This window comes from Apium graveolens, chromosome 8 (genome assembly GCF_009905375.1).
Source record: "Apium graveolens cultivar Ventura chromosome 8, ASM990537v1, whole genome shotgun sequence".
In the NCBI taxonomy this organism is placed as follows: Eukaryota; Viridiplantae; Streptophyta; class Magnoliopsida; order Apiales; family Apiaceae; genus Apium; species Apium graveolens.
The window spans coordinates 25,136,869-25,162,518 of NC_133654.1; the positions used below are offsets into that span (position 1 = coordinate 25,136,869).

The 25,650-nt window shown below is 37.2% G+C and overlaps 2 protein-coding genes across 2 annotated transcripts; both read left to right on the forward strand.

Moving 5' to 3' along the window:
* Positions 1-10,687: 10,687 nt before the first annotated feature.
* LOC141679539 (histone H4) lies at positions 10,688-11,169 on the forward strand. The gene has a single exon (XM_074486016.1). The coding sequence runs from the start codon at positions 10,754-10,756 to the stop codon at positions 11,063-11,065; it is 312 nt and encodes a 103-aa protein (XP_074342117.1). The 5' UTR covers positions 10,688-10,753; the 3' UTR covers positions 11,066-11,169.
* A 107-nt stretch (positions 11,170-11,276) lies between these two features.
* On the forward strand, positions 11,277-12,438 carry LOC141679538 (enoyl-CoA delta isomerase 1, peroxisomal-like). Its single transcript, XM_074486015.1, has one exon. It carries the CDS (start codon positions 11,380-11,382, stop codon positions 12,115-12,117), a length of 738 nt encoding a protein of 245 aa, XP_074342116.1. The 5' UTR covers positions 11,277-11,379; the 3' UTR covers positions 12,118-12,438.
* The last annotated feature ends 13,212 nt before the right edge of the window (positions 12,439-25,650 follow it).

A 25,650-nucleotide genomic window follows, 5' to 3' on the forward strand; every position in this document is an offset into this window, starting at 1 on the left:
AGAACATTTACTGAGGTATCTGAAAGCCCATCCTTGTCCTCCCAACAGGACATGGACTTTGAAATGGCCAATGAACAGTTACTAGAGACATTCTCTCAACAGAATGAATCTATTGAAATTCGCCATAGGGCCATGACATCTTGTACTGAGTCAAACACACTTCCATTACTCACAATGGAAGCATACAGACCAATAGATGATACTCAGGACACAGAAAGAGGAGTGCACATTGAGTCAGTTATAGTGTCTGCCATAGTTACGGCAGAGGAGCAGTCACATGCTTCAGAGGGAAAATCTGACTCTCAGCCACCTCTAATAGAGTCATTTTCTCCCCTCCCAGATCCAACACCTCTGGCTCCCTCACGGGATTCTCCACTCGCAGATTTATCTGGAGAAAGTGGAGGGCAACTCGGTCAATCTATCCCTGAAGCAATTCAGACATATATTTCACATGAAAAGATAGATTTGACTGAGGATCGGGACTCGTGAATTCCCATTGCACCACCACTGACCTCTCTTGAAGAGGATAGGGTGATTTCAATTGCAGGTACAGAAGACCAGCAACAGGATGGCTCCTCACGAGCAATTATATTGAGAGAAACACAAACACGTGAGTTGAGTGAACCAAACACGAGAGATATTCAGGTGAGCGCACACACAAACACAAACACTGAAAATCTGTTAGCTCAGATTGCTACTCTGAAAGAACAACTTGCTAAAAGTCAGGTCGAGGCTCAAACATTCAAAGCACAAGTGGTTGAACGGTCTTCTTCTTCCACCTCTGTCAACAATTAGCTGGCATCCATCAGGAATGATATCTCAGATTTGAAGACCATTGTGATACCAAAGCTTAACTCCATTCAGGAATCTCCAACTTTATCAGCCGAATATATTGCAAACTTCTGCTCTCTCCATACTAGAATGAATTCTCTTGAAGACCTAGTTGAAATGAATCATTCACTGGACTCTTCCAGATTCGTGAAGATAGAAAAGGGCATGGAACATCTCAATGAAGGGATGAAGCACTTGTATTTCATGATAAAAAATTATCACTGCCCTAATGAAGAGCAAAGGACTTTCTTTGAAGGGACGTCCGGTGGAGGCTCGGGCTCTGGAGGTAATGGAGGTCATGAAGGGTCTAAAGGAAAATCTGTAGAGGATTCCTCAATTAAGGGGGAGAAACAGGGGAGAAGTGCAAAAGGAAAAGAAAAAGATTCTTCTGCTGGAGAGACAATGAAGGCTGATGATGTCTACTATAGTGGAGAACAAGATGACTTCGATATTTTTGATGTTCCCACTGAACCAGTCTTGGAAGATAAAGCCGGTATCTTTGAAGCAGACGAGGAGAGTAATTTTGAAGAATGGGAAGAGGAAGCTCAAGTGGATCCTGTTTTTCAGAAAGAGTTCTAGCAGCAGTCAGAGTTAAAGAGAAAAGAAGCTAAACTTAAAAAGATATCTCAGATCATTGACATGAGGAAAGACATCCAAAGAACGGAAACTCTTCAAAAACAACGTCTTCATGACATTAAAGCTAAAGAAAGGAGAAGAGATGTCAAGCTGAAGATTGGTGTTAAATGGGATGAAGCAAGAAGAGTTCTTGATATACCTCAACTGAGTACAAACAATGATAGGGAGTTTCTTCATCTTCTCGACAGGCTGGAAATCTCTAATCCAAACAATGACGTGTACATGAATGCTATCAAGACTGAAATCTCAAGGATCTCAGCTACTTTTGACAGATCACTAAATGAAATGAGCATATTTGTATATTGTCAGAGTGAAGGATCTTTCAAGGTATCACTTCATCTGTTTGAGAATCGTTCTTTATCAGAGATTTGGGTTCTTCTCAACAAAGTCAAAAGAAGCTCAGAATTGAATGAAGTCCTTCGTGAAAGGCTAAAAGAGTTTGCTAATAGGGCTAGTCCTCAAGTGGTCAACTTGCCCTTTCAAGTAAGATTCTTTAAGTTGGACTGTCTTCAAATCTGTCAGCTCGATTCTCAATCTCTTAAAGACTACTCTGCTTAGCATCTTGTCTGGATGGAACATCACTTAAGAACTATTGGATACTCATCTGAGTTGAAATCTAAAGCTGCTATGTCATAGCCTATTTGTGTATTCGAGAATTTAACTCAACTCAAATAAGAATGTAACAAGTAAATAGTGGTTCTATCGTCAAAGAGATCTCTCAAAGTAACATATGTCAAAGGATTAAGGAACATTGTTCATCTACAGACTTAAGGACTTAATTCACTGGAAGAAACTCAAGAAATTGTCAAGCCTCGATGATATAAATCAAGCTTGTGGATTTAATCAAGTGATAGAGATCTTGTTAGGGTATCAATTAAATACAGGGATTTAATCTGAAGAAAATCGTGTTATCAAAGTCAAGACATGAAGAAACGTCACGGAAGTTAGTCATTCATGAACCAGACAGTACATCGAATGTCAACATTGAAGTGGTGGAATTGATTTATAATTTTCAGTGATTTTCAGAAGATTGTCAGAAGAGTGGTTACTGTTCAAGAATAATATTAATTCTCTATTAATTAATTAAGTCATATAATTTAATTAAGAAAATAAATTATATCTGCAAAGATTAATTTATTGATTAATTGAATTAATTGATTAATTAATTTTGAATTAATATTATATATTTTCAGAATTGATTTTGAATTAATATTCAATATTAATTCAGCAAGACAAACATTTGAACTGGTATGACAATTGGATTGTCATACTGAAAGTCTTTCCAATTCTTTTAAATTGTCTTGCCGAAAGTCTTTCCAGCTCAAAGGATTGTCTTGCCGAAAGTCTTTCCAGCTCAAAAGATTGTCTTACCGAAAGTCTTTCCAGCTCAAAGGATTATCTTGCCGATAGTCTTTCCAGTACAATTCAATTGGATTATTTTAATTACTTAAAAACAGAAGCAGATCATTCAAGGAAGCATTGAATATTTCAACCAACTCAAGAACACAGAAACAAAAAGAAAGCAGAGAACTTATTATCTTCAACTGCAATATTACAGGATATTAATTTCTAGTATTCATTGTTGAATCTAAACCACTAGAATTCCTTCTCTTGTTCTTGTGTAACTATCTAGCAGATCAAAATCCCTAAAACTTAATCTCAAATTGCTTTTAGCATTTGATCTTTTTATTTCATAAATAGAAAAAGTTCATGTCGAATTTATTCTAGATTTGGAATAATTTATTTGAGATTAATCCCTTGTAAACGATACCGTTGTTGTAACACCTTTCAAGTTTAATAATAGTTTTATTTAACTTGAATTTTGTTTTACTTTTTTATTCCGCATTTTATTCGATTAAACGGTATAGTTTGTATTCAACCCCCCTTCTACAAACATATTGGGACCTAACAATTGGTATCAGAGCCTTCTGATTAACGAACAAATCAAGATCCTAGACTTTTGTGATTCTTCCACTCCTTGAATTTTTATTTACTCAAAAATTCATAATTACTACACAAAAAGTTGGAACCGTTAAAATTCCATTGTTCGATAAAGAAAATTATATTATGTGGAAGAAGAAGATGCTCTTGTTTTTACAAGTTGCAAATCCCAAATATCTGGACGTGTTAAATAAGGGTCCAAAAATTCCGATGGTTATTGAACCAGAGGTTATAGAAGATGATGTCGTAATTACCAAAGCTAGAACCTATGTAAAAGATCCTGAGGATTTTTCTCCTACTGAAAAAGAAGAAGCCTCCTTGGATGCCAGCCTTCAATTAATTTTAGTTGATTCCCTTGATTCCTTGATGAACAGACATGTGATGAACTGTAAAAATTCTAAACATATCTGGGAAACTATTGAGGTGATTAATGAAGGCACAGAGGAAGTTCGGGAGAACAAGTTAGAGATCCTAACCTCTGAGTATGAACATTTTAAATCCAATCCAGGAAAAGGAATTACTGAAGTATTTGAGAGGTACAATGCATTGATCAACAACCTGAACATAAATGGAAAATATTATTCAATCAGGGAGGTCAACTAAAAGTTTCTTTTAACACTGCCAACTCATCTTGAACATAGAATCACTGCCATAAGAGAAGCGAGAGATCTGAATGAGATTTCTTTGGAAAGACTCTATGGTGTGCTAAAAACTTAAAGCTTAAAACTAATAATAATATTTTAAAATTAATTTTGTATATAGCAAAAAAATCTTGTATGCGAAACACGGGCTATTTTACTAGTTTCTCTAAAAAAATGGGTTAAATGCATATTCGTAAAGTGATGAATAAGTGTAGTATGGCAAGTCAAAAAAAAACTTTCAATTCGGTCATTAACTAATTAGAAACTTTGAAATTAGTCATTCTCCTTAACTATTTAACGAAAAATTCAAAAAATAAACAAATACAAATTATAAAAATAATATAAAAAATTATGAAAAATCCATCAAAATAATTCAAAAAATAAGTAAAAATTCCTGTAAATTCAAAAAAAAAACTTGAAAGAAGAAAGTAAAGTTATTACTTTTATTCAATGAAAATTTTGAAAAATAAAATTATTTGAAATATCCAAAACATTAATAAAAAACCAAATTATCATTATGTTAGGAATATGTTGTGTACTTGATGATAAGTTAAACAAAACACCTTAGTAGATTTAATTTAATATATTTTGTAGCTTTGAACGGATGATCACTTTAACATCCGTTGAGAGAGTAGCTTATGTATCAAAAAGTCTTGTAACACATTTATGCATTCTACATACCTTAAAGAGTCTAGAAGTTGTAGGATATTCTAAGTCATTTTGACTACTGGTTTGATATGCAAAATAGGTTGGCTAATTGTAAATATTAGATGCATTATAATTTTGAATAAGTAAAATAGAGTTAACTGTTATGGAAGACTTTCAATGGATGATTTTACAAGGCTTCAACGGATAACTCAAGTCACACTCAACGGATGATCTATTGAAGTTTTGACGGATGATCCAACACAATCTCAACGGATGATCCAATGAAGTTTCAACGGATGTTTAAATTCAAATAGCAGTTGATAGTGACTTGACAGTCACATTGGTTGATTAGATACAAATGGAATATGCCAGCCTTTTTACAGGTTTTAGAGAACAAAGAAGCATTTCCATGCTAAACTGAGGATATTCAAAGATGCTAGATAGAGAAATGAAGAAGCATGTAATTAGATTAAGAAATATTTTGTCTTATTTGTTTGTCTTCTTATCATGTAACTCGGTGATATATAAACCAAGGGTAGCAAGTAGAATATCGAACAAGTAAGTAAGCAATTTTCCAGAGAAATTGAAAAAGCAAAATTTGTAAAGAATTTCTTTGTAGTTTGTAAGTTCCACTTGTAAGTAGCTGTGTGCAAATCTTGCATCACAGAGTTCTCATATATATATATATATATATATATCTGGTGGAAAAGTTCAATCCACTAGAAAGTTTTTAAAATAATTGTATTTGATTACTTTGTGTTTGATTTCTTCAATACTTTCATTCCGCAATTTAGCTAAATCAAACACAGTTATATATTCAAGGTAGAACAGTTCTTAAAATCCAAAAAAGCCAGAATTACATTCAACCCCCTTTTGTAATTCTTTGTTAGATTGTTTGGGAATAACAATTGGTATCAGAGCAAGCTCTTAAAAAACAAAGAGTTTAAAGATCACAACAACTAACAAGATGAACAGAAAAGATGTTGGAGTAAAGATTCCATTTCTAGACAAAGACAATTATCACCATTGGAAGGTGAAAATGCACCTGCATCTCCTCTCTCAAGATGAAGAATATGTGGACTGTATTGAGAAAGGTCCTCATGTCCACATGAGAGCTGCTACAGGAAATGAGCCATCTATCCCAAAGCCTAAAGCAGAATGGTCTGATCCAAATATTGAGCAAGTTCATAAGGACAAGAAGGACATGAACATTTTGTTTAATGGTGTTGATGGTGACATGTTTGACAACATCATAAATTGCAAAATTGCTAAAGAGATCTGGGATATAATTCAAGTTATATGTGATGGAACTGAGCAGGTAAGGGGAAACAAGATGCAACTTTTGATTCAGCAATATGAGCATTTTCATAATGAAGAAAGTGAGTCACTCATTGACATATTTAGTAGGTTTCAAAAACTACTAAATGCTCTAAAGTTACATGGAAGAGTCTATCAGACAAAGACTAAAACCCCAAATTCCTTAGATCTCTGTCAAAGGAATGAAAGCCTATGACAATCTCACTAAGAAGCTCTCAAGATTACAAGAAATTTATATTGGACAAACTGAATGGGATTATAAAGACCTATGAGCTTGAAATAGAGCAAGATGAGAAGCTGGAGAAATAAAGGAAGAAGGGAGGATCCATTGCATTGATTGTTGAGCAAGAGAGAGAGAGAAAGAGATAAATGTAGAAACTGTGGAATCTGCACCAAACCCTACAGTTTGTGAAGGCAAAAGAAAAGGGATAGTAGCTGAACATGAAGACCATCTTAGTCAAGATGATATGAATGACATAGATGATCATCTATCTTTTCTATCCAGAAGATTTACCAAGCTCAAATTGAAGAAGAATTTTGGAGCATCCAAGCCAAACAGAAACATGATTGACAAGTCAAAATTTAAATGTTTCAAGTGTGGCTTGAGTAGTCATTTTGCAAGTGAATGCAGAATTCCTGATTCTGATAGAAAGAAGTTTGAGCCTGTATATTACAAAAATAAGTACTTTGAGTTGCTCAAAAAAAAGGAAAGGGCTTTTCTAACTCATGAAAATGATTGGGCTGCTGATGGATTAGAGGAGGATGAGGATACAAGCTATGTCAATCTAGTGTTGGGCTTGCTGAGCAGGCCTAACTCCATATTAGTATGATATTGTCCGCTTTGGGCCGAGCCCGCACGGGTTTATTTTCGGGCACCTCCCAAAAGGCCTCATACTAATTGGAGTTATCTGGCTACTTATATTCTAGCAAACTGTCCCTCTCACAAACGATGTGGGACAACTCCTAACAATCTCCCCCTTCACACATCGGGCCCGACACCTGTCGATTCTGCCTCCTTCAGTGTGACCAGGCTCCCCCTCGACCCATACTGAAAGTCCATCTGGCTATCTGCTCCGCCTCTTCCTAGGTCACTTCTGGAGCCCATCTGAGTTTGTTATGGACCGTTTATAACCTGGCTCTGATACCATTTGTTGAGCTTGCTGAGCAGGCCTAACTCCACATTAGTATGATATTGTCCGCTTTGGGCCGAGCTCGCACGAGTTTATTTTTGGGCACCTCCCAAAAGGCCTCATACTAATTGGAGTTATCTGGCTGCTTATATTCTAGCAAACTGTCCCTCCCACAAACGATGTGGGACAACTCCTAACATCTAGCACTTATGGCCAAATCAGATGAAACAGAAGTCAGTTCATCCAGTAATCAGGTAATCACTAATCTAGCACATTTATCTAAAGCTGAGTGTAATGATGTTATAAATGACATGTCTACTGAATTATATCATCTGCGTGTTACACTCAAATCTCTCACTAAAAAAAATACTAAAATTAAAGAGAATAATTTGTTTTTAAGTGAAAGAAACAATGTGTCAGAAACTCAATTTGTTGAGTTTGAAAAACTGAAGATGGAGTGCAAGATTGCCAAAGATGAACTGACTGAATCCTTGAAGAAAGAGGATATTTTAAGAAAGCAACTTAAACGAGAACATGAAGTAATTAAGGTATGGAAATCATCTAGAGATGTCCATGCTCAAATTACTAAAGTTCAAGGTATAGAATCCTTCTGTGATGAAGCCTGGAAAAAGAGCAAAGAGAAACTAAATCCCAACTTGGAAGAAGGACTTTCAATGGATATGGATTCGACAAATGATGAATGTTATCCGTCGAATGATCAAAAGAATTATCTGTCGAAAGACAGGGAACCACACCCGTTGAGTGAAAGAAAGCCTGCTAGCAAATCACAGCTAGCTAAGCTAAATAAGAAATATGGATCAGTTTCTAAGAACTTTGTTCCAGAAGAAACAAGTCAAGTGAAAAAGAATAAGAGAGTCAATGTAGGGCATCTGTCAATCAAGCAATTGAATGACTAAGAGGAGGGTGTGAAGGGAAGTGAGCCTGGTGGAGGACATGGTGAATATCAAAGAAACCCTAATGATAAAGATAAAGAGGGACAAGGCTAATCTTTTGGATGATTTGTTGGCTCACTTGCCATTCCTTTATGATTTTAATGAGAAATCTGTGTAAAATCTCAAATCAATCAACACAGATTCTACAACAACTCCAAACTCTGTCATTTCTGCTATCTCGACGGATATTCTTCATTCGTTGACTAGTGATTGTACCTCAACGGATGATCTAGTGAAGTTTCGACGGATGATTCAACACAGTCTCAACGTATGATCCAATGAAGTTTCAACGGATGTTTAAATTCAAATATCAGTTAATAGTGACTTTACAATCACATGGGTTGATTAGATGCAAATGGAATGTGGCAGCCTATTTACAGGTTTTAGAGAATAAAGAAGCATTTCCATTTCCATGCTAAACTGAATATATTCAAAGATGCTGGATAGAGAAACGAAGAAGCATGTAATTAGACTAAGAAATATTTTGTCTTATTTGTTTGTCTTCTTATCATGTAACTTGTTGATATATAAATCAAGGGTAGCAAGTAGAACATAGAACAAGTAAGTAAATAATTTGCCAGAGAAATAGAAAAAGCAAAATTTGTAAAGAATTTCTCCGTAGTTTGTAAGTTCCACTTGTAAGCAGCTGTGTGCAAGTCTTGCATCACAGAGTTATGCAAAGTTCTCAAATATATATATATATATATATATATATATATATATATAGTGGAAAAGTTCAATCCACCATAAAGTTTTTAAATACTTGTATTTGATTATTTTGTATTTGATTTCTTCAATACTTTCATTCCGCACTTTAGCTAAATCAAACACAATTATATATTCAAGGTAGAACAATTATTAAAATCCAAAAAAAGTCAGAATTACATTCAACGCCACTTCTATAATTCTTTGTTAAATTGTTTGGGAATAACACATTATACCAAAATTCTAGTAGTATTAAAAGTTATCTTATATATTAAATATGTAAAATTATTCACATTTATCAATTTTGAAATATTACATAATCTCTGCTTATATAAAATATTAAATAATTTTTACTTATTATATTTATGTATTATATAATCTTAGCATATATAAAAAATTTAACAATGTTTTTGCTTTAATATTTTGATATTTTCATATTCTAACTACATGCACTTCTGAATTTTAATGTTATATTTTAATATTTTAGTTAGTCAAATATTTTATATATTTTCTGAGGTTTTTCAAAATTTTTAGAGATTTTTTACGATTTATTTTTTGATTTCTCAGAATTTTTACTTCTTTTTTTGGATTTTTTTCAAGTTTTTTGATTTTTTTAATATTTCATTTTTGAATTTTTTCCATTAAATAGTTAACGGGGAAAACGTAGAATGAGTTGTTTGAAAATTTCGAATTAGTTAATGATTCGTTTAAAAACTCTTTTCACCCGGTAGATTACTTGAAAGTTATTCATCACTATAGTGATGATTTTGCCATTTAACCCGATAAAAAATAAAACTCCCTCGTGGGTACGCAGTATGCACAAAAACCGGGTTTGGCCCATTTGAAAAATCGAACCGGTCAGTACTTTGCAGAGGATTAATCAGTAGAACCAGGAATTTTTAGAATACTGAGTAGACTTAACAATTTTTTTTAATTATTTAACTTTATTCATATTTATATTATCCTTTATATCAATTATCAATAAATATAAGCATCATTTTTACTAAAAAAAAATTTCATAACATAATACTTATTTTATCTTAGTAATTGAATGTGATCAATAATCCGAGAACTAAGGAAACATTTGGAAAGAGAATGATAAAATTTTAATATTTAATTTGTTATATTTATGTTTGTAATTTCCGTCAGAAATGGCATGCATTCATTATGTTCAATTTTTTCATCATATTAAACTTTTAAATATTATAATAATTATGTTTCTATAATTAATAGAGTGCATAATAATTATATTCGTATGTGTTAAAAAATAAAAAGTTATTTATAATTATTTCATAAATTTTATCGCAATTGCATGGGTACTACTACTAATCTAGTACTTCCTCCGTTCCTTTTACTTGTATACGTTTGATTTAGGTATGGAGCTTAAGAAAACGTGTAATTTTGTGAGGAAAAATAGGAAAAATGGTGAGATTGATCGGTATTTAAATATATAAAGTGAGTGTAGTGGAAGAAATAATGATTGTAAGTGAAGTGTAGTTATATTTTATATTATAAATTTTTATAATTTTTGATAAATTTTAAAAAATATATAAAAAGAATGAAACATCCAGAAAGCAAAGTATATAAAAAAGAATCATACTCCCGAACAAGAAAATCTAAAATATAAAGGAGTACTTAACTTCTATATTCGAAGTCTCCCACGTTCTAGTAAAACAAAATGTACCCAAAAAAACAAACAAAAATGAAACCAAGTCACCGATCCGCGTCTTGTAAATAAATCAGCTATCGCCCGTCGATCAACAAAGAATCAACGGCTCACATAACACCTACACAAAAAACACGGATCGCTCAAATTCCCCAAAAATTCAAAAAGACCGCCACACTGCCACACCTCATTTTTCACTAGCCTATATAAGCTCCACCTCCCCCAATCCAATACAAACCACCAAAAACACAATTCAATCACCAGCACATCAGATCTAAAATTAAAATGTCAGGTCGTGGAAAGGGAGGCAAGGGACTGGGCAAAGGCGGAGCAAAGCGACATCGAAAAGTCCTCCGTGACAACATCCAGGGCATCACCAAGCCTGCTATTCGTCGTTTGGCTCGTCGAGGCGGTGTCAAGAGGATCAGCGGTCTCATCTACGAGGAGACGAGAGGTGTGTTGAAGATCTTTTTGGAGAATGTCATTCGCGATGCTGTTACCTACACCGAGCACGCTAGGAGGAAGACTGTTACTGCTATGGATGTTGTGTATGCTCTCAAGAGGCAAGGCAGGACTCTTTACGGCTTCGGCGGTTAATTTCTAGGGTTTTAAATCATGTATTGAATCAATATCTATCAGTTTCTATTGTAATATCGAAATTTCTTATGAAATATTAAATCAACTATGCTTTATATTTTAAATCTTCTGGTATTTTACCTGTTATAGTCAAAAGTTTACTCCAATTTTATATAAGAAGATCAAAATTACAAACAATGTGACAAGTCTCTGGTCAATTGCTTGCATTAGTTGCTTACGAAACTGCTGAAATCATCTACCGTCTATATATTGAAATGAAATTTAAGCTGTAACATAGATCAAGAGAAATTGATTTTTTTTAAAAAATATAAAAAATGTGCAGCTTGGAGAAAAGAGGCAATGTGTACATACTAACACTCACCGGCGATCATCAGCACCGCCTCAATCCGACACTTCTCGATGCAATCTCTGCTGCGCTTCATTGTGTTAAATCTGAAACAATTGCCACGTCATCGTCCTCTGCTTTAATCACTACTTCTGAAGGTAAATTTTTCTCCAATGGATTTGATTTGGACTGGTCCTTATCCGATCTGAAGCGTCTAAAAATCATGTCTCTGAAGCTCCGATCAGTAATAAAAGACCTTTTATCGCTTCCGATGCCAACAATTGCCGCGATTACCGGTCACGCATCGGCTGCTGGCGCAATTCTCGCGTTGAGTCATGACTATGTGTATATGAGAAAGGATAGAGGATTTATATACATGAGTGAGGTGGATATAGGATTGAAGATGCCGGATTGGTTCATGACGGTGTTGAAGTGTAAGATTGGATCGCCAGCGGTGTGGAGAGACTTGGTGTTGAAAGGGAGGAAAATGACGGCGGAGGTGGCCGTGGAGAAGGGAGTGATTGAGGCTGCGTGTGAGAATGCGGAAATGACGGTGGAGAAGGCGGTGGAGTTAGGGGAGGAGTTGGTTAATAGGAGGTGGAAGGGACATGTGTATGCTGATAATAGGATGACGGTGTTTGGCGAGCTGTTGAAGGCAGTTGAGTTTGATGAAGTTGTTGAGAATGCTGATTTGAATCGGATTAGAAAAAATATGGCTCGAATGTAAATTAACAAGATGTTCCTGGATCTGACCGAAGAAATTGTCATAGTCATGTTAAAGATTACCAGAAAAATACAAAGTTATAAGCATATCATATAGTTTAGCCGATTTGGATGTATTTGAAATAGAGAAATTAAAGATTCGGATAACTACTGAAAGATGTCAAACGTATTTTATGTTGATTACAGAACATGCTTGATACCGTGAACTGAATATGAACTGTAGTCTCTATATCGCAATGTTATTGTAAATTTTTTATGAAAAGAGATAGATTGTGATAAATATATTGTGAATTAGCAGAAAAATGCATAAATGACTTATATTGCAATCTCAGTCAAAAATGGTGATTGTCATCTGTATGCTTTTTATCTACGGTTTTTCTACACACAATAAATACTAAATTTTATGAATTTTGTGCATTTTTATAGGTGGAGTTGTTGTAAATGCAGAGGATCCATCAATATTTATGATTAGAGTACCAATCAAAATGCACCAAATTCATGAGAGTTAGGGCAACTCCAAGAATTTAGTCCAAATTTGGACCGAGGTCCCTACAAGAATTTGGTCCAAATTTGGACCGAACCTCGGTCTAAATTTGGACCGAACCCCTCCCCAACTCCAATAGTTTGGTCTAAATTTTGGTCCAAATCTCAAAATGTTTATTTAATTATTTTAAGATTTTATAATAATAAATATATTATTTTTGTATGATGTAAGATATTATCTTTGTATTTTTTTATTATTATTAATTATTTGTTTTATTTTAAAATTGTTAATAAATGAATAATAGTCACGGGCAATATTTTGATTATCTTGGAGGAAGTCGATTTAATTTGTCGTACTAAATTAATAATTTAGTTCTCATTGCATTTTCATTTATGTTGTGTTTCAAATTAAGTTTTATGTATTGTAATCTTTATTTTAATGTTTGAATGTATTCGTAATTTGAATTCAAGAAATCCAATAATATTTATTTAATTACGCTTAAATAATTTTTAATTTAAATTATTATTTAAATAAATAATAATAATATCCCAATATCGGTTAATTACATTTATAAATACCCGAAATCAAAACTTTATATAATAAACTAAAGGAAATACATTAAAAATTATTATTTTAATCTCGGTCCAAATTTGGACCGAGATTTATGCCACTGTTAGGTGAATTTGGACTGAAATCGGTCTTAGTGCTTATTGTGTGCTATTAACACACATTAAAAAACCCGTTTTATCTTTATCTTATGTTTTATACGATTACGGAAACTAGTATCAAGACTCAGTACTATTTGTCAAAGTGCTTACGGATGTTGTCTAATAATGGTAGGGATATAAGGTGTTGATGACATAGTGAGTAATTTAAGTGCTGATAAATTAGGTATTGCTGATCTAGTGAATCAGGTTTATTATCAGTGCCATATGCTTTAATCTCAATTCTGTAAAAAAATGAAATGACTTGAGAAACGTAATCAACCAGATATTAGCCCGTGACAAATTAGACAACAGATGATCTAAATAGCAAACAGAACATATAATAAAGGGTTCTAAGGTCACCCCATGGTTACAGAACAGTAGATGTAGAACATTTCATGTGCACAAAATATGTGCATTTGTGCCAATAATAGATCCAGCAGTATTGGCAACATATTCACCAAAGATGCCATGGAATCGGTGAAATTAGTGATGCATATGAGGAATACAGTAAACAAGATTGAGAGGGTGATGGTATCATGGTGATAAGCAGGAGCTTCAAATCCTTGAATAGTCGAAGCTGCATAAAAATAAAGAGTACTTATCTTCCCGATCAGATCAAGTCCAACAGCTCCCTTACATGAGATTATAAGGTTTTTAACAAAAAATAGCACTCCAATAGTCTTAGTACTTCCTTATATCACTAAGACATGAGTTTTATTTTTTATTTGAGCAAGTCCAACAGACAACTTATCCAACCTCTTAAGTTGGAATTTAAGGAACGATGATCAAAAGTATGCTCTAAAAGTCTCTTAGAGCAAGTCCAACAGCTCCCTTAAACTTGCTCTTAACTCCAAATATAATAATTATGACAAAAAATTGCACTCTAATAGTGACTTAGTGATTGCTTATATCACTAAAACACCTCTCCGATGTATTATCTTTAAGTAACCACAAGTCATCCCTTATTTCATTTTTATCAATAAAAAATGATCTCTCTCTCTCTTTTGTTCTTTTCTATTTGTTCCTTTCATATCTCATTCAAATTTATTATTATTATTATTATTATTATTATTATTATTATTATTATTATTATTATTATTATTATTATTATTATTATAATAAGGAATGAAGATAAGTATCAATGTTAGAGTTCAAATTCAATATCATGTCTTAAATCACTAAGAGTTAATATTTTATAATATTTATAAGGAACTTAGAGCATCTCCAACAGTTTCTTAGTTCATTCCTTAAATTTAATATAAAATATTGGATCTTAGTAATTTAAGACATCAATAGCTATTCCCAACTCCAACAACATTCCCTATATTCATTCCTTATACAATATTTAATCATTAAAAAGTAACATTATTACATAAAGTGAATAAAGAGAAAGTGTTTGTTTCAAATACATATTATAAAATAAAAGTTAGAAGAGGAGAGAGGTTAGCTAAAGATAAGGAAGGGGAAGAAAATCTTAGTGATTTAAGGAATCAATCACTAGGATACTGTTGGAGTAATTTTTTTCTCCATATTCCTTATATTAGATTTTAAGACTCCAAATAGATAAGCTGTCGGAGTTGCTCTTATTAAGAGACTGTTGAACTTGCTCTTAGTGATTCCTTAAATCACTAAAATCATCCATTCACTCTTTATTTTTAAGAACTAGCACCATCTTTTTAAGGATCTTCTAACCATTATTTTATAATATATTATGGGGATCACTTTCTCTTTATTTCTCTTTTACATTATATTTTAATTGATTCAATATACTTTAAATAGTAAATATTTATAGTTTAAGGTGTATTGTTGGAGACAAATATATTTTTTCACGTCTTAACTTACTAAGAGCTAATTTTTTATTTTATATTTAAGTATTGAGCTAGCATACCGTTGGATTTGCTTTAAGGAACTTCTAGTGTTCTCTTATAACATTTTTAACAATAAAAAATTCATTTCACTCTCTTCTTTTTACATTCTCTCTGTTTCACTTTTTATCCATATCTTTTCAAATTTATTAATATAATAATAATAATAAGGAAGGAAGATAAGGATATAATATTATATTATAAGTATATCGTTAATCATGCTTGGCAAAAAAAAGGTATGATTATGATATAAAATTATATTGGTGCAATTAAATCATTTGTGCCTATGAAAATTTTGATTATCCAGAATAAGCACCGGTATGAATAGATTGCTACTTTTTCTTTTTGTTCAGATCCGGAGAGTGGTCTTCAAGAAAATTTTAGTTTAAAGTATTCTCAGCCAGTTTCAATGTTACATAGGTTTCTTAATGTGGTAACTGGTAAGCTAATGTCGTTTTCAAGACGTAGGTCATTTTGTCAGTCATTTTGTCATCTGCAATGCAGAGCAGCCAAATGTACTCCTTCTCCTTAGTATTAACTTTTATTCTTTCTTTTACAATCTTGCCTTTTTTATTGCTTTATTGATTTCATGTGATCAACAATGTTTAATTTATTTCTTTTTCCCCCTTTCTGGAGTACACAATACATATTTTCAAATGAAGATGTCTATTTAGGTAATTTAAATGGGATGTTCCCTCGTGAAAAAGGTAAACACACTTGGTCAGGCGGAATAGATTATGAGGGTGATTGGGACGAAAGAAAATCAACCGGTAAGGGAAAGGTTCCTATCTAGAATGGTTACAACCATGATACCATAGCTTAAAAGATAACATGGATGCAACAATATTAAGTTTAAGTTTCGGAGGTGATGTGCCAATAATATTATTATTATTAGACTATAGTTTTAGGAGATGATATTCTTTCCTTAATTAGTCAACCCTTCAAATGAGGTTGTTGTCTTCTATTTATACCATGTCCCAAATGGGCTATTTATTACAAAGTGGGCTTCTTGGGCCTATTACAAGATATTATAATCTAATCTATTTTGGGCTCCTTCCAAGGTCCAACATTTGTCCCCCTCCCAGTTTTTAAACAACATCTTTAGATTTGTTCCTGGTTATCTTTTGACTTCCTGAAAAGTTCATTAGCAGGTGACAATAAACGGACAGAGAAAAATCAAAAGTAAAAAATAAGTAAAAAATAAGTAAACATTGAACCGAATTTTGATAACGAATTTTGTCCTTATTAGGTGTGTATTTTTGCCCATGATGGCATGTATATATATATTTATTTTTGTGTGTACTACTTTTTATTTTGATTTTTGTTAACGTTGGCTGAAGGTGTCTCTTCGGCTACTCAGCCTTCTCAACAAAAGCGGCTCCAGCTCCCCGGAAATCCCCTGCGTGCCAGTTGATTCCTCTCTCTCTGTAAGTCTCCTTCCTTCCTCTTTTCTTCTTCCTTAAATTCATTTGTGTCCTGCATTGTCTCATAGTAATAGACTGTCATTGTATCGTTCTTGGATCTATGGATCAGTCAAGTTCGTCGTCGGTGCCTGTCGAGTTTTCCCGCAACCCTGGTAAGAGGCCCTTAGATGAAGGGGACCAAGAATCGCCCCTTAATCTGGGTCACTTGGACATTCCTGATTTAGAGCAATGCGGCTCTTTTGACTTTCTTGATCATGATGAATTCTTGAAGGGCGTTCCTGTAGGACCATTTCCCTCGCCGCCTTTGAGTCCCAGAACTGTAGAGAGTAGGAATAGGATAGTGCAGGAAAGTTTGCGGTTGGGAATGAGTGAATTTAGAGGGAAATCCAGTTTGAATTACTTAAGCCATTACATCACTAGGAACCCGCCGGTGGATAAGTTGAGGCAATACGTGGATCTGACAAATGGGTATCGGTATCGAGTACCGACGGCTGACGAGAGAGTCTGGATGATGCCAGAATATGGGATGCACGGGATACCGATGATTGCATTTCATTTCGGACTTCGATTGCCTATGCATCCCTTCTTCTTAACGATGTTCGAGGCGATTGGTTGTGGAATAAGTCAATTAACACCGAATTCTATAACACAGTTGAGTGGATTTGTGGCCTTGTGTTGCGATAAGGGGTTGATACCGTCTTTCAAGCTTTTTTTCTCAATATATGCGGTCCGTTATCATGATGGGCAAGTCTATTTCGATTGTCCCTACAGGAGAGTTAAAATTGTTAGTGTTCGATCCTCGAACTCTGGGTATCATTCGAGGTGGTTGTATTTTGGGGGGCCCGATTTAGAATTTGTGAAGCCTTGCGGAAAAGTCAGTCAGTTGACGATTGATTATCTGAATAATTTGGAGAAATACGATGATAATGAATTGAATGAATTTCAGGGATTGGTGTCGGTGTATACCCATCTGCAATTAGCAGACTTGAGTTTTTTAGAGATGCATGATTGTAAGGGGTTTGACCTCCTCTTTCCTTATTTTTCACTTCGCCTTTATCTTCTCTCCCTTTTTCTTTTGTTTAACGAGTGTTCTGACTTTTTCTTCTCTTCTCTCTTTTTTTGTTTAGTGGCTGGTGAATCTTTGCGGAAGATTTTGGATAGTGGGATAAGCAAAGAGATGGATAAAGCCATGATGTTGTTGCTTCAACGCGCTTCGAGGAAGAGTGTCGATGGGATGCAAGCCGGATCTTCGAGGGGTGGGCCATCCCCAGTTGGGCATTCTGTTTCCATCGAACTTATAGATGAGCAAGGTAACAAAATGGTGGATGATGCCGAGAAGGTCGTTCCTGATCCTGTGATTGCCGACGTGAACCCTCGCAAGAGGAACCGTCGTAAGATAGAAGAAGAAAACATTGGGGGAGATGATGCTGTTGAGAATGTTACTGTAGGTGGTGGAATCAACAAGACTATAACATTTATTGGGAGTCGAGCCTTGATGACCAACACAATTGACCCTCGATCGAGGAAGGAGGTGGTGAGGGCGGAGATCCAGCCATCGGAACGTTGGACCGGAGGTTCGACGGTACCTCTACGAGTTTTTAAGTTATTTCAGCTTCCTCAAGACTCTGTCGCCTATACCGGTCGTCGTCGTGATGAGCTTGCTGATAGATGCAAGGGTCGAATTGGTCGGGTATGTGTTTTGTATAGCAGTTTGTATTTTAGTTTAGTCTAGTTAGCTAGTTACTTTAGCTCTCCCTCTTTTTTTTATATATATTTGGATATGTCTTCTTGCAGTTTTTGTCTGATTTCATGCACGTCTTGGATGAATATCAATCTGATGATGAGAGTGAGGTTCGAAGCAAGTTGGAGGCCGAGGTGTCGGCGTTGAAGGGAGAGAAAAAGAGACTAGGATCTAGCTGTCTGGATTTGGAGAAGAAAGTGAGTGACTTGTCATCGACAAACACAACCCTTTTGAAGCGTGTTACAGAGTTGGAATCGTTGGAGAAATCATCAAACCGGAAGATATTTGAGCTCGAGGGTAGACTTCGAGATGTTGTATCGGAACGTGACGAGCTGAGGGTTAAGTGCGAAGGTTTAGGTCGGCAAGTTGATGGAATGGATTAGTCTTATCAGTTGATTGTGAAAGAAAATGCTACTCTTAAGGCTGAAGTTGAGAAGGCTGTGGAGGATATCGCTAATGCTCTTGGGGATGGCTATGGGCGGTGTGTTGCCCGTATGAACAATGCAGGATTCGACACGTCGGGACATTCTTTCGAGGACTATATTCATGATCTTGCTGCCTCGCGACCTGATGATCCCGCTGGTGGTTCTTGAAGGCGGGGAATGCCCCGTGAGTAATGTATCTTTAAGTTTATTGTCAAAGACTCGTGTTTCCTTTTTGCTGTTGGCTACTTGTGTTCTCTATGTTTTACTTAAACCCTACAACGATCTGTTTTTCTTTGGGATTTTTTCTTGAAGTATTTTGTGCGGTAGATGAACGATCTTGTTTAAAAAACATTTGTCTTTATGCTTTTTGTTCTTCGCTGTCGCGTTAGTTTCCCATTTTTTGTTGTTTCGTATATCTGTTTTGAAATCGTTAAGAATGTGTTTAACAACTTCTATGTCGTCTAGTGTGCATCCCTGAGAGAATTGTGTTGTATTATTTGCTTTGTGTAAATAAGCTCTTGGGAAGTTAAAATTGTTATAATTTGAAGTCCCTCGATGTGGTTTAGGTCTTAGCATGTCGACTGTCGTTGTTCGTCTTCTTAAAAGTACAAGCAAGATATCAAAATAACTTAAAGCCTTCGTAATTTAAATTCCCTCGATGGGGGTCTCATAACGACCCTCATTGCATCGAGGGTTGATTTTTGGTAAGTCCCTGGGGCTTTGAACTTTTAATCATTACATAGAGCATTAATCACTGATAAAATTTTTTGAGGTGGATACCATTCCAAGCATTTTTAATCGGTTGACCGTCGAGGTATGAGAGCTCGTAGGTTCCTGTGCTGACGATCTTCGACACCTTGTACGGGCCTTCCCATGTTGACTTGAATTTTCCTGAGATCGTCGGCTGTGACGCGGCGGAGTCTCGAAGGACAAGGTCTCCCACCTCAAATCGCCTATTTTTAACTTTCTTGTTGAAGTACCTTGCTGTCTTCTCTTGTTGAGCGATCATGCAAAGCCTAGATTCCTCTCTTGTTTCTTCGAGTAAGTCATTGTGGAAACGTAATCCTTCAGCTGCGAGAAAGGGATCAAAGACCTCGATCCTGGGGGAAATCAAGCTAATCTCGACAGGCAAAATAGCATCGACACCGTACGCGAGACGGAAAGGAGTTTCTCCTGTTGCACTTCGAGGAGTTGTTCTGTAGGACCACAACACATTTGGCAGTTCGTCGACCCAGCAACGGGGGATTTCTTCAATTCTCTTCTTTAACCCTTGTAGGATGGTTCTATTTGTTACCTCTGCTAGTCCATTGGCTTGTGGATATGCCACTGATGCCTTGATGTGTTGGATTTTTAGTTCCTCTAAAGTTTTTTCAAATTGAGCCCCCACAAATTGCGTTCCATTATCTGAAACTAGGATTCGTGGAACTCCAAAGCGGAATACCACATATTCCATAAAGAATTCAATCATTTCTTTCTCTCTGATCTTTGAAAGTGGTTTCGCCTCGACCCATTTCGTAGCGTAATCCACCGCTACCACTATGTATTGGCACTGGTTTTTAGATTTTGGAAAGGGTCCTACGATATCGATGCCCCATTGGAAGAAAGGGCACGGTGCGATGACCGAATTGAGATTGGTCGTGGGTCGGTGATCCACGTTTCCATGTAACTGGCATGCTTGGCATTTTCTGACATATTATTCGCAGTCTTTCCGAATTGTGGGCCAATATAAACCTTGCCTGATTATTTTGAGAGCCAAGTTCTTTCCTCCGAGATGGTTTCCACAGATTCCTGTGTGAACCTCGAACATCGCTAACTGAGCTTCTTCTAACATCAGACATCGGAGTAATGGTTCAGATAGGGCGCGCCGGTACAGCGACGAACCAATTACACAGTAATTTCTTGCCTTGAACATAAGTGAGCGAGCTTCGCATTTCTCGCTCGGGAGTTTGTTGTCGATAATGTACTCGAGAAGCGGTTTTCGCCAGTCAAAGTTATTCTGGATTTGGTTGATAGAACGCTCATCGATGGCGGGAGTAGCTAGGACATCGACGTACACCGGATCGGGACTGATTGGAAGACTCGGGGAGGCTAACTTGGCCAAATGATCAGCCCATTGATTTTCTTCTCTGTCGATATTAGAAAGTTTCCATGAGGAGAATTTCTTGAGTAGCTCTTGTGTTATTACCAAGTATTGAGCCATTTTCTCATTATGTGCCTTGAATTCCCCGCTTATTTGCTTGGAGACTAACTGAGAATCTCCAAATATGTCAATATTTTCAGCTTCGAGATCCATAGCCAGTTGTAAGCCTGCGATGAGTGCCTCGTACTCGGCGACATTGTTTGTTGCCAGAAATTCAAACTTTAGAGCTTGCTGGATTTTGAATCCCCCCGGACTTATTAAAATAATTCATGCTCCTGCGGAGTCAGCCGTCGAGGATCCGTCGATAAATAGCAACCATGGTCTTAAGTGATTTTTGTCGAAACTTTGGGCTTTGGCCTGAAACTGACACTCAGCAACAAAGTCCGAGAGAACCTGGGCTTTTATCGCCGTTCGAGGCTTATACTCAATATAGAACTGACTTAATTCTATCGTCCATGCGGCAAGTCTGCCCGTCATGTCGGGTTTGTGTAGAATCCTCTTCAGGGGTTGATTTGTAAGCACATGCATCTCCCTTCCCTGGAAATAATGTCTAAGCTTTCGGCTTGCGACAACCAAGGCATAGACCAATTTTTCTACTTGCGGGTATCTGACTTCGGCATCTCGAAGAGAGTGGCTAATGTAATACACCGGGATTTCTTTCCCTTCATTGACTTGAATCAGAACGGCCGCGACCGTTTCATCGGATGCAGAGAGATATACTTTCAGAGGCTCATTTGGCGAGGGCCGAGTGAGGATGGGAGGATTTGTAAGGAATACCTTTAGCTCGGAGAAATTTTTCTCGCACTCCTCGTTCCACTCAAAGTGTGATGATTTGGAAGCTGCCTTTATTGCTGAGAAAAAGGGGAGGCATCTTTTTGACGATTGGGGGATAAACCTCCGAAGTGCGGCGATGCAACCGGTTAACTTTTGTAAATCTTTTACTGATTTTGGATTTTCCATTTCTAAGATCGCTCTTGTTTGGGATGGATCTGCCTCGATACCTCTTTGTGTAACCAGAAACCCGAGGAATTTTCCGGCAGTAAGACCGAACGAGCATTTAGCTGGGTTTAAGCGCATGTTGTTTTTTCTCGCATTTTCAAACGTTTCGCGGAGGTTTATGACGTGGTCAGAGGCAGCCTTCGACTTCGTGATCATGTCGTCGACATATATCAGCATGTTTCTCCCAATTTGTGTATTGAATATCTTATCCATCGTTTGTTGAAAAGTAGCTCCAGCGTTGATTAAACCAAAAGGCATCACTCGATATCCGAAGACTCCCCGGTGTGTGATGAATGCAGTTTGCTGCCAGTCTTGCGAGTCCATTTTAATCTGATTGTACCCCGAAAAGGCATCCATGAAAGAGAGAAGTTCGTTTCCAGCTGTCGCATCAATAAGTTGATCGATGTTCGGGAGTGGATAAAAGTCTTTGGGGCATGCCTTATTAACATCTGAGTAATCGATGCACATTCTCCACTTCCCGCTACTTTTCTTGACTAGGACCACATTCGAGATCCAAGTGGGGAATTGTACTGGTTCGATGAAACTAGCCTCGAGCAATCTATTGATCTCCAGGTCGATAGCTACCCTTTTTTCAGCAGAGAATGTACGATGTTTTTGCCTAACCGGCTTGATGTTTTTACTGATGTGCAAAGAGTGTCGAGCGACAACCTCGGGAATCCCGGGCATATCTTTTGGATCCCAGGAGAAAATATCAGAAAACTCACGGATAAGGCACGTGATATCTTTCTTTAATTGATCATGGAGATTCTTGCCGAGCCTTGTGGTTTTCTCAGGATTTCCTTCGATCACTTCTATTTCTTCAGTTTCTTCGGCGGGAGAGCAAGAATTGCTAGTGGGTGGTTCCACAAGGCCTCTGTGGTCGATGTCAAGCACCTGGTTAACATCAAATTCTTCGTCAACCTTTTTTCTTGGAGATACAGTGGTTAGGTAGCATTGTCTTGCTGTTACTTGATCACCAATCATTTCTCCCACGCCGAAATCCGTGGGAAATTTCATTTTCAAGTGGGAGATAGATGTTATAACTCGGAGTGCGGTGATCGTTGTTCGTCCCAAAATAGCGTTGAAGCTTGAGGAAGCACTAATCACATGGAATTTGACCATTTTCCAAATCTGACAGGGTGGGGAACCGAAAAGCACTGGCATGTCGATGGTTCCTACCACATGAACCTCATTGCCTGTAAACCCGTATAACGGGGTTCGGGAGTTCTCGAGTCTTCGATCCCCTATGTCCATTCGGGAAAAAGCATGGTGATATAACACGTCGACAGAGCTACCATTATCGACCAACATTTTCTTAACCGTGTTGTTTCCCACACGTGTTGTGATGACGAGAGCATCTTGATGGCCTTCGATGAGATCGGGACGATAATCATCGTCGGAGAAAGAGATGACTGGGGATGAATTCGCTCGAGGGCGTTTAGCTGCCGAGGGATTGACATTAAATACTTCTCGAGCATAAATCTTGCGAGAGTTGTGGGAGAGACCCTCGGCTGCTATACCACCAAAAATAACGTCGATTACACGATCATCCTCGCCTCGATGGTGACGTCTGGGTTCATCATCGTGCTGCACATAGTGGACTAGTTGTCCTCGACGAATTTTTCCTTCGATGAGATTGCTAAGTTGAAAACATTGCTCTGTTGTATGGCCAGTATCTTCATGATATTCACAATATCTGGAGCTTGGGGGTCTTCCTGGTTTCATGGGCCTTGGAGGGCGATAATCCGGTTCTGTTTTTAACACCGCCAAAATTGTCATTTTTTCGGTGTTGAGTTTAGTGAACTCTTTTTCAGATCGATTGTGGGGCTGCCAATCTCTTTCTCTTCTATCTCTCGGAGGAAGGTCCGATGTGCGAGGCGGTGGCGACCTACGGCGCTCTCGGCGCCTTTCCCTCGCAGGGGATCGTGGACTGTAGCTTCGGTGTCGTTCATATTTTGACGACCTCCGTGGAGATTGTATACAGCTTACCGCTTCTTGAAGCATCATGCAGTGTTCTATAATCTGGAACGCGGCCTGTAGGGTTTTCGGCCTTTTTTCAAAGATCTCTTCTAAAAGGAGGCCATGCCTAGACTTATCGATGCCCGCTGTCAGGAAATTGACTGCCATCTGTTCTATTAAGTCTGGAATTTCTGCTATCTCTTCTTTGAATCGGGTTAGAAAACTCCTGAGACTTTCGCCGGAACGTTGATGCATTGTCATCAAGGATGCAGTAACTTTGATTCCTTTGTAGTTGCTGGAAAATCGGGCTTGAAACTTGTTTTTCAGAGTTGTCCACGAGTCGATTGACCGAGGCGGCAAGTTACTGTACCATCGGAGAGCCGTGCCTTGAAGGCAAGTGGAGAAGAACTGACACCTAGCGATCTCCGAGTGGCCGAAGAAAGCCATGCGACCATCAAACGTATTTAGAAATGCTAACGGGTCTGAGGATCCGTCGAAATGATCGAGAGCAGGCGTTTTCAGCGTCCTGTCGATGCGCGCCTTCTCAAGCACTAATGATAGGGGACTCTCGGAAACGGCTTCAAACCCTGCCTTATTTCTCATCAAGGTACGCATCTGGGCGATTTCCTCCTGCATTTTAGCGAACTCCTCGTGAGATATAGATTCTGTGGATTCTGTCTGATGTGAGACATCGGCAGATGACACTGTCCTCTGTCGACGTTCGCGAGGTTGCGAATATGTCGACTCCGCCGACGGTTCATATTCATACTCCGCATCATCCTCGTCATAAAATTCATCGTCTTGTCCATCATTTTGAATTGTAGTTTGTTGGAGCTCTCGACGGAGACGGTGAATCTCGCGTTTTCGCTCAAGTTTAGCCTGCAATCTCTGAGCTTCGCGCTCTAGAAACTCGAGTTCTTCATCTGAATCAAGCGAATCTTTTGGATTTTCTTGGTTTTGGGCTTTTAGCCTTTCTTTCTTTTCCAAATGCAGCCGAACGTCGCTCGAGAGAACTTTTTTTCCTTTAGATGTTTGAACTCTAAAACGTTGATCTGACACAGTTTTTCTTTTTCTGTCCCTTTGGAGTGAGTCCTTCAATCCTAGAAATTGATCTTCCGGAGGAGCCTCAGGTGGAGGGAACAAACACTTCGGCTTCAATGCCGGCTGTTTAGGGAACTCGCGATCGCCGTGGGTCGAGGGGTCGGCGGCAACTTCTGCCGTCAACTCTTTTACCTGAGTCGGTCCGGCGGTTCCCGGATCAAGCTCTTCTACAATCATCTTCTGGTTGGATCTTGTTAAAGCAAAGCTCCTTCTAGCGCCAAATGATGTGTCAATAATATTATTATTATTAGACTATAGTTTTAGGAGATGATCTTCTTTGCTTAATTAGCCAACCCCTTCAAATGAGATTGTTGTCTTCTATTTATACCATGTCCCAAATGGGCTATTTATTACAAAGTGGGCTTCTTGGGCCTATTACAAGATATTATAATCTAATCTATTTTGGGCTCCTTCCAAGGTCCAACAGGAGGCTACTTAAAAGAAGCACTGGTTCTAGAAATTTAAATAAGCCTGCTATCTTTTGATCATCTCAAGAATAATGCTACACCTAGGGCTGCAATTCTTCCGTGTAGGTACTCAAGATCATCCATCTAGCTCTAAGTGTATTAGTTGTGGAGTTGCTTAATATTATAACTGTGTATATGGACGTTGGAGTTCGTTGCAAGATGTAATATGTGATTTATAAATAAAATTGTAGTGTGAATAGGCTCATTAAGGCCTAATGATAAGAG